Here is a 10,178-nt window from a genome sequence, read left to right on the forward strand (position 1 = left end):
AACTAAGTAGCGGAAGACTAAAACTATACAACAAAAGGAGGATGGAGTCATATGCCATTAGGCTCCATCACAAAGGCACGCCAACAGAGTAGGATATACTACTCATGCCCGCCACCACCCTCGACAGGCGTGAAGTAGCCAAAAACTAACTCCTCCTCGCCGGTAGCACCTGAAATAGCAGCATGAGTATAAATGTACTCGCAAGACTTAATCTATAAATGGGCACTTATAAATAGCCCGACTCCAAAGATTATGCATTTGGATGTTAGCAAGAAAATAGACGCATGGTTAAGTAAATTTACATGCGAAAGCGAAATTGGACGTAAACATATGTGAGCATCTATACTAGACCAAAGTAACAAACTAGCCCATAAACATCAACTGAACATAACGTAAACGGAACCATAGTAGTAACATCTATAACGAATCATCTAAACATCTCAACCCTACCAATCCACATTTGTAACTCTACGACTGCTGCAAATGGACAAAAGCATGCTCATGACCAAGAGTACAGAATTTCAAAATATTTTTACACCCTACAGGGGGTACTCCTTTACTTACAAGATTTGAGGACCATACGGCTTGCATGACCACACAGGTCCATACAAGGGGGTACTCATGTCAATCTTTTCCAATAAGCCCCGACCATTTGAACATGCGCCGATAGGTGTGGGGGTCATCCAGAACTACTCCCGGAGCAAACTGGATACCCCAACCGGCCTCATGCCCGACACCATCGTCCCGCACGCAAAAAAATCCACAGCTACAAAGGTAATCGGCTTATCATTCCCATATGCGACATGTAGTAAGCACGAAAAGTGCTAAAGCCAACTGCAACAACGATCGGTGCTTAAACGATGCAAGCGATCTACGGTGTCCGGGTTCTTCTCCCGACCTACCCAGGGAAATGCCACATCCAGGCAGGAGAAACACCCCTAACACCGTTCACATCTCGTCTCATCCTCATCACTCATCCAACCAACACCAACAACCTATCATTGTGATCATTATGCAAATAATTAAAGCATATGCTCACTAACGATGAAACATTTCACCGCTCGACTTCTACCGAGGACCTAAGCACTTGCTAAGCATCACTAATAACATTTTAAGGTAGACAACACCGACAACGAATCGGATCAGATCTGCTCAATTCCGTCGCCGCCAGCCCGCTGATTCATCGAGTCGGCTCAGCTTCCGCTCGATCTACCACTACTGGCTCCCCTAGGCCGGCTCTCTCCCCCTGTCGGATCTGGTGGGGACGTCGCCGCCTTCCCCAACGGCCGGATCTGTCTTCCCCGTCATGCTCGGCCGAGCTCACCCTGGCTGAATCCGCCCATCTCCTAGCCGGATCCGCCCGTCTCTAGGATGAATCCGCTTCTCTGCCTCTATTACTGTTTATAGAGTATGGCTGTGAGCCCAAGGAGAGATGAAAAGTAATAGAAGGTAGAAAATAGGATAGCTGCTAGAAATGAAAAAATAGGGGATTCTGGAGATAAAAAAAAGGATACTGTAACAGTGTTATAGGGGGTGAATTTTTAGAGTATATGTTGGAGATGGCCTTAGCTGCAGCGGGATCCGCCTAGGTCAAAATCTCATGTGGCCACGTGCTGCTGCCCTTTGGGCTCCCAGGCTGCTCCACAGGTCTGCTAATGCCCAGCCGTCTGCAGCACATGGGCCATTCCCTCACCTGCCATCCATGGGTTGCCGAGGCAGCTTGCCTCCCTGTGCGCATCCTGATGTCCGACTTCCGTTGGGTCGTCACCACAGTTGTCACTACAAGCCGAGTTGTTAAGTGGACTTTTGGGCCTGCACATGTCTTGTTGATGGCTTGTGCTGCTTCTTTGGTCTTTTGTTGTCCTGCTATGCTGCTGGCTCTGGATGGGCTTCTGGTGCTTGGGCTTGGGCTTACTGGTGCGGTGGTGCTCTACATGTGTCCTCTTCCGCGTCTCGTTTTCAGCTGTTGTCCGTGCTAGCCATTTACATATGCATCATCCCGTCGTATATGCTCTTTTGTCGTATGTGGATGATGGGTAGTGCTCTATTATGATGCTTTGGTTTGGTCCTAGTCACTTGGTGCTATGCTAGTGTCTTAACCTTGTATTAGCGTTTTTGCAATTCCGCTGCATCTATCCAAGTTTCAGTCTCTCTTTGAGTTCATCTATACCGTGCGAGTCCACATATTCCTTTATCAATTAGTCGATTTATTTCCCGTCGTTATTGATGCGACTTAGCCATCTAGATCTTTCCATAGCGTTAATGACAACTTCTTTTGTTGTCTTGCTACTCGTTATCATAATCTAGGGCATTCTTGTATCATCTTGGTTTTTCTGTAGTTTTAGTGACAACTTACATATGATATCTTACTACTCATTATCGCTTTGTTGCGATTCTTGACCAAAGGGCATTATTTTGTTGTCATCATCACAACTCTTCTTCTTCGACTTGATTTGACAGGATTACAAGTCTCCACTGTACGACACCTTTGAAGAGATAGAATTTTTGGATGTATTCGTCGAAGTATATTACTTAGTGTCACCTCTTTCAAATGTAATGCTATTGCATACGCCTTGTATTTGAGGAGGAATATTAAGGGTGTAATAGTCAAGGGTATTATTGTAATCTTTTAGTCTAGGATTTCTCTCTTGTACTCTATATATTGTCCCTATAAAATTACCATTAAATACAAGTTACTATTTCTATTAACATACACTAAATATACATAGAAAAGACTACAGAACTGGAAAGTTGATTTGCCCTGCCTGTACTAAAGAATTGTATTGAAGATAACATTTTTTACGAAAAAAAACGTTGTAGACTACAGTTATATGGAAATTATGTTTCAGCTATTCTCTTGTTTCACACAAATGTCAGAAGACCATCCCGGCTACTTACTCATCTAAATGGGAAGTCTGAAAAGTCACTGATGTCAAGTAAACTGACCTGCCCAGAAGCCTCTACGACAGCAAGCCATTCTTCTGTAAAGGGTACCAAGTTTTTCAGATGATCTTTAAGGATAGTATTCGTCTCTGGTCTGTCCACTGCCTTATTCTTTCTGTAAAAGATGAGAACAGAACACTATTAATGCACACATAAGTCAATTAAACTGTATGCAATCAAATACCACTAAAAAAAATGTCTTCAGTAACAGGTGATAAGCGTTATTAGTGATAGATCTCGCACATATTACTCTGAACGTGTCACTGATGAGAGGTCATTGGTGACGAATTACAATCCATCATTAATGAGATCGTTAGTGACGAATCATACTTATAACTTATCATCAGTAATAGGTTATAACATGACCCATCACTAATGACTGTTGAACGTTTTTTCTGTTTTTTTGATAAAATAAAAAATAAAAAATATTTTTTTCACCCGAGTCATTCTAACGTAGGTCAATCATCACTCGTCACGAGTCACTTACTATTTTTCACAACCTGCGTTCCGTGGGAATCAAACTCACATCCTTCTCTCGCGCGCGACACTCCTTCGCCATCTCATCTATCACATAGTTATGATAAAAACTAGATATTTTATCTTTTTAATTTTCTATGTTAAAGATCATAAGTGATAGATCAGAATTATGATATATTACTAATAATTATTTAGTGACAATGACTCATCACTAAACTAAAAAAAAAAAGATCAAGATGGAGAGGGATTTTGGGAAGAAAGCGTTGATGCGTCGAGCAAAACACGTGATAGAACAGGAAACCGAGAAGATTACAGCCCTGTTGGTTGGGCAACAAAACATACATACGTGGGTTGGTTGTTGCCCCTGTAGTCAAATCCTGGACGTACTGTATCGTTTTCTTTTTAAGCTTCAACCTGGCCTGGCACCAAAACCTATCCCTTCCCTCAGCGCACCCGCCGCCCCCAAATCCCGCTCCGCCGCCCTCGCACCCAGTTCTGCCGCCCGTCCAGTTCCATCCCTCGCTCAGCCCCAAATCCGCCGCCTCCTCCACGACCTCCTCTGAATCTCCTTGGGCCCGTCGCTGGGGAGCACCAACGCCGCCCGTTCTCCTCCGATTAATAAAAACGATCAAGATGGACCTGCTACCTGACGACTTGCTCGCCAACGTCCTCCGCCGCCTCCCGCCGTGCAGCCTTGCCGCGTCACGCTGCGTCCGCAAGGACTGGTGCGCCATCATCGACAGCCGACGCTTGCTGCGCGCCGATCTCCTCCCTCTCCGCCTCGATGCCTTCTTCTGCCTCGCGGACCTGCTCGATTCCCAAAGATATTTCTTCGGACGCCCCTCGACAGGGCGCCGAATCGGCGGCCGCCTCGACTTCCTGGACGAGGACGAGGGCGATCTGCAGTGGGTCGCGGATCACTGCAATGGTCTGCTATTGCTTTGGAAGGGGGTGGTTAACCCTGCCACACGACAATGGGTGCCCTTGCCTCCCTACCCAGAACCATGCATCGGGATGGAGGGCTTCTGTCAGGACTATTTCCTTGCATATGATCCCATCGTGTCGCCGCACTACGAGGTAGTTTGTATCCTCAGAGTTCCCGCAACAGAAGGCAACATCAAATTCAAGGAGGAGTCGGAGTGGCCGTCATCGCCATACACAACGCACGTCTTCTCGTCGAGGAAATGGAGGTGGGAGGAGAGGTCGTTTGTCCGGGAAGGGGCGGCTGCCGGGACCATTGCCGACATGCGGTCTGATTGGCGAGCACGGTACCGCCACGCCGTCTATTTGCGGGGAGCACTTTATGTGCATTGCCAAAATGATTTTGTTATGAGGTATCCGTTCACTCCTTAAACATATGATTTTTTTTATTTCGATTTTGATTTCTCCCTTAACAAAATTTACTTCCAAATCTCTCAAATTCTTTGATGTAAAAACCACATCATTTTTTGCAATGAAAAAGTTCAGGTCGACCACATTGGCCCGCCCCGCAATTCCTCTGCTGTGAAGGTCAAAACACGCAGAATTATTCTTTTATAAAAAACGCATCATTGTGTTAGGTTTTAGTTTGGAAAAAGGGCTACCAGTGTCGAGGATAAACTAAATTAGCGTTCTCTGTCTGAATAAAAATCATGTGTTCCGAAACTTTTTTTGTCAAAAACAAACACCTGTTCATCTTTTGCCTTATTTCTAGTGCTAGCTAAGACAAAACAAAGAAAAAGAACACCAATGACAAGGTCTGTAACATTTATCAGATGCTATTTTTCGTGTGATTCTATGAGCAGCTTGTAGTAGTAAAGCACTAATTGTTAAAGTAAACAAAAATCTTTAATGAGGTCATTTAGGAGAGACAGTCATTCGATGATTTTGGACGACAGATCATAAGAACTAATGCTAGCTATACAGTAGCACCTTCATAGCAGAGGAGCCGTTCCCAAAAAAAAAAAAAACTACTCCCTGTATGATTACTAACATGCTTTTCACTGATCTAATCTTTGCAGAATAACCTTGTGGAATGACAAGTATGAAATGATTAAATCGCCAGCATCGAGCCAAATGGCTGACGATGGTGTTGTTTACTTGGGAAAATCGGAGAAAGGGGTGTACTCTGCGTTACTTTGGGATGAGAATAGGTGGCCCCAGTGTCGAGTTTGGTTGCTTAATGAATCATGCGGTCAGATGGAGTGGGTTTTGAAGAGTAACATCAGCCTTCAAGCGGTGGTGGAAAATTTTCCTTTTGACAATGATGAATACAGCAGACCATGGATAGTTAACTACAAAGAGGATGTGAACGAAGCATGGGCAGAAGATGAATTCGAATGGGACTTTGACAATGGTATCATCCTTCCTGAAACCAAAGATAATAAGGTGGGAACATACAATCACGAAACAGTTTTCCTCGGATTTCATCCTTACAAAGAGATTGCCTTCTTTCTGGTATCAGTCACAGTAGTATCTTACCATTTGAATAGCTCAAAGGTTCAAGAGTTGGGCATCTTAAATGAGCAGACCGTAGTAAAGTCATTTCCATACACACCATGCTGGATGGGAGAGTTATCTGAAAACAATTAGCTTATCAAAGGTTAGCATGCATTTTTTTGGAACTTATGTCGTATGATCCGTTACTTTAATCTATAAATGTAAAGATTGATTCTTACTCAATAATAATCAGAGCCCACGCCTCCAATTTTATTTTCATTATCTTGCGGCCATGTTTTGCTTTCATTTGTTTGTGGTGATAAATATGCCACGACTGCACGATGTAGTCGCACATGAGGAGCATGTACGAGTTATATGAAATTTCAAGGTTTCAAGGCGTATATATTATTTATTAATATGGCAGTGAGCATCTGATTCTGTTGCATCGTAAGTTATATCTTCTATGTGCTCCACCCACGTTGTAACTCTACTAAGACGGTACCACGTCGTAACTCTACTAGGACGGTAGGCGCACTGTGTTAGAGGCATGAGGAGTTGGACATGTTATTTTAGTTATGAGTTGCCAACATTTTACAGAAAAAAAGGTATGGAGTTTACAGTGCTATTCTTTATAGATTTTGAATAGTGCTATTCTTTATTTGATTTTCAATGAACCATACAGGAAGGAGAGAGAAGAAGCTGAGCAGAGTCGTCGGGTGTGGACGAATTGTCATGTACAAGAATTGTTTGTTGTTGTCATTATTCTCTCGAGTACATGGAGACTTCAGACCCGGAAAAAAGTTCGCTCCCGGATATTTTGGAGACGACAGCTTATCTAGCTAAAAAGAATAACAATTACGTTTAACAAGTATCATGAAGTTTTCGCACGAAGGTTAAAGTAACAGTTGGTCAAGAAAAAGATCTGATAGAAGTAGTTTTCCCCTCTTGTCGGTGACACAGGAACCAGGGGTCCTCGAGTCCTGAGGTCAGATCAGCAGTTTGCCACGTGAAGTCCTCCCGCGGGGATTATCTCCGCGAGGTACAAGAAGATTAAGTTCTGAAAGAGGGTGCTTGGGGCCATAAACAGTTGTCCTCGAGTACCCGAGTTCCCCGATGACCCGAGACGACCAAGCGCCGGGAAGAAAGTGCTCGGGGGCCGTGAACAGTGGCCCCCGAGTACTTAAGTCCCCCGACGACTAGGAAAGCCGAGTACCGGGAAGGGTGTGCTCGGGGCTGCGAACAGTGGCCCTCGAGCACCCGAGTACCCGGAGGACCCAAGAAAGTTAGTTCCGGGAGAGTGCTCGGAGCCGTGAACAGTGGCCCTCGAGCACTCGGTTCCCCAAGGATCAAGAAAGGGCATATCTGGGAGAGAGTGCTCGGGGCTGTGAGCAGTAACCCCCGAGCACTCGGTTCCCCGACGGCCTAAGGAATCCTTCGCAGGTGACCCCCACAGAGGTCCAGCGGTGAGGTGTCAGTCAGTGAAAGGCCCGATGCCGCATTTAAGAGGGCGCGTGACCTGTCACTTCCAACTGCCCCTGCCACGCTCGGTGTCAGCCCCTGCCACGGCCTAACAGAGGGGCGTAGGGACATTTAATGCACGGGTCTCATCCCGCGTCATCCGGCGCGTCTCGGGATAACATCGCAAAGCCCAAGGCGCCCCGCCTGCCACCCTGCTGTGTCAGGCGTACAAGACCGAGCGAGCACATCGGGTCGTTCAGTGGCTACCCGGTGGGCCCTCTTCCCGGCGCCTGTTGCAGAACGGCATCATGACGAACAGACCGAACGGGGGCGCGTTTTCAACCCTCCTCGTCACTTCGCGCAGCAGCCCATGATGGTTGCTTTCCATTTATGGCGCCTTGGAACTCGTGCCCTCCCTTTCTGGGCACGCTACCGCCGGCGGGTATTTAAGGAGGAGCCGGTGGACACGGAAGAAAGAGCCGAATCGAGATCTGGACAAGTTGGAGCACAGAAGCTGAGATCACCGAAGAACAAGGAGCCCAAATTCTAGGATAGACAAACATTCTTGTAACCAGCAACATCCCTGAGAGACATTCTTAGTGCATTTATAGCATACACACAGGAGTAGGGTATTACGCTCAGTGCGGCCCGAACCTGTCAAAAAATCTCCAGTGCATTTACTGCATTATGCATCCTTCCATTCCATCCCACCTGTCATCGCATTTACGCCAATTTATTTCACCCGCAAAACAGATTCAGAATCATCCCCCGGCCGAATCTCAAAAGGGGTCCCTCCGGATCCCTGCTTTAGGAGTTCACCCTCCGATAGCTGGCGCGCCAGGTAGGGACTGGACATCCTGGGTCTATTCTCTCGAGCAATCAGGGGTTATGAGTACCTCTACGTCGCAATAACAGCATTAACTTGATTGGCACTAACGCAACATAACGCAATGTGTGTCTGCTTTCTGCCTGTCAAAGCATTCATCCCCTTGTTGTTGCCTGTCATGCTCTTGTTTTGCTCACAGCATGCAGTTGACCAAGCTTAACTTGAGCCCTGTGGTACAAGGGTGCCTTTGTTGAGTTATGGTTTTGCCCTGACCATTTGCTGTGACACAGTTTGCCTGACAACTTTCAGCACTACGTGCTCTGACAGCAACTCCCATATATACACATTTGTTCCTGCTGGGAGGAGAGAGAGAGACGGTGTGGCAAGGAACAAATCCATGGACAGTGGGAAGGTAGATGATCGATGGACATTGCACAGTCCAGCGCTCATGGCCATCTGCAACCAAGGACAATGACCAATTGTGCATACAAGGAAGTCGAGTCTTGTTTGCTGAAAGAGAGTGCTGCTGCTTCAGCTCAAGCCTATGATGCACACCGATTTCATTAAATTACTCTGAATGGTTCCTCATGCTAGATGTCCAACCAAGCAATGATGATGGTGTACATGAACTCATGGTGGATTTGCTGCACAAATATTACCAAGTTGAACAAACCTGTATTAGATAACCTTGCACACCATTTTGCATTCAATTTTAACTGCCCTATGGTGTCTATTGCAGAGTTGCTATTGTAAATCCATGAGCCTTTGCTAACAGTTTACTTAACCAGTTGTTCATGGATGCATCCGCAGTGGTCAGAAATTAGCAATGTTGACGTAGACCGTTGCAAATCTGAGTAGTTGTTTAGCAGTCGGCGATTATCTACGACCGTGTTTCCCGTCTACCTCAAGGTGATCTAGTTGCATGCTGTCTGAGATACCCCCTCAAGCCTCAGCTTGAATTCTTTCGTTTTGTAGTACAGCTTGAATTCCCATGGTTTGGCAAACTCAATTGGAATAAAAGAGGAACTACATTCACGCACTGAAGCAATAACAGCCCTAAGCTCTTGTTTATTCAGTAGAAACAAATCTGACAACCCGAAAAAAAATTTACGAAATAAAAGGTTGATCGGGCAGATTAAAGAGGAGAAAATGTGACCTTTTTTAAACAGTAGCTCGGATGGAGTAGATGCGTAGAGCTCATTGAGACGTTGACGTTTGACTACTCATACGCTAAGTTTAGAGTTCGGATCATCAAATTATGTTTTTGGACGATTGAGATAAAAAAAAAACTGGTCGATCCTAACCCTACCCCACTTCCTGTCGATCCTTTCCCTGGCCGACTCTCCCTCTCCCAATCGATCCCCTCCTTGCCGCCCCTTCCCCTGTGTGCGCCCCTGTTCCTGCTCCCTGCTGCGCCTCTCTGTTGCTGCAAGGAGAAGAAAGAAGAAGAAAGAAAAGAGAACGGAAAGAGGAGGAAGAAGAGAAGGTGCCCCATGAATTCTTGGTTTCCATCTACCTAGGTAATGAAATCACGTTTCCCCCCTCTGATTTGCCACGTTTTAGGGCTTGATTTGCAGAGGTAACGGAGGATTAGGGGACGATGGATACTGCTCAGTTCACTGAAGCTGCATTCCGAACAAGCCATGTCAAGTGCTCAACACCTCAGGCAAAAATATACTGCTCTATACTACACGTAACTGACCACTGGTGCTACAAAGTCATCCCCAAGGCCTTGCCATATCTTTTTTTTTTGGTCTCGACCCCATGACATAAGAGAGTACCAGTTGAGTCCTCTCCATTATCACACATAAAACTGTTCATCTCTGCATTAAAAGAAAACTATTCCATTTGGGTTTGGATCTAGAGTTGCACTCTTGCACTATATTTCTTCCATGACAGGTGGGTGATCTTGAAAATTGACCGCCTTCATAAGCTTGTACCTGTATGTACCATCACTCACCAGGTGGGGCTAACTTGACTTCTGGAGATTTGATCAGCTAGCTACAGACAACAGATGACCATGCTAGCTCTAGTGCACAGGGCCGAGATCAAAGTA

The 10,178-nt window shown here is 45.7% G+C and overlaps 1 protein-coding gene across 3 annotated transcripts; it reads left to right on the forward strand.

Moving 5' to 3' along the window:
• Positions 1-3,823: 3,823 nt before the first annotated feature.
• On the forward strand, positions 3,824-6,759 carry LOC133909715 (uncharacterized). 3 transcript variants are annotated; one of them, XM_062352263.1, is made up of 3 exons: positions 3,824-4,754; positions 5,421-6,001; positions 6,521-6,759. In XM_062352263.1, exons 1-2 carry the CDS (start codon positions 4,054-4,056, stop codon positions 5,989-5,991), a joined length of 1,272 nt encoding a protein of 423 aa, XP_062208247.1. In that variant the 5' UTR covers positions 3,824-4,053; the 3' UTR covers positions 5,992-6,001; positions 6,521-6,759. The 3 variants fall into 3 exon arrangements, with proteins under 3 accessions (XP_062208247.1, XP_062208248.1, XP_062208246.1); XM_062352264.1 differs by lacking the exon at positions 6,521-6,759 and adding an exon at positions 6,360-6,428; XM_062352262.1 differs by lacking the exon at positions 6,521-6,759 and having other exon boundaries at positions 5,421-6,120.
• Positions 6,760-10,178: the final 3,419 nt, after the last annotated feature.

The sequence above is a fragment of the Phragmites australis genome, chromosome 2, assembly GCF_958298935.1.
Source record: "Phragmites australis chromosome 2, lpPhrAust1.1, whole genome shotgun sequence".
Taxonomy (NCBI): domain Eukaryota; kingdom Viridiplantae; phylum Streptophyta; class Magnoliopsida; order Poales; family Poaceae; genus Phragmites; species Phragmites australis.

Bases quoted from the DNA above. Each gene is read 5' to 3' on its own strand.
- LOC133909715 (XM_062352263.1), top strand. From the start codon at position 4,054: ATGGACCTGCTACCTGACGACTTGCTCGCCAACGTCCTCCGCCGCCTC. The intron at 4,755-5,420 runs GTATCCGTTCAC...TAATCTTTGCAG, and splicing joins CAAAATGATTTTGTTATGAG to AATAACCTTGTGGAATGACA.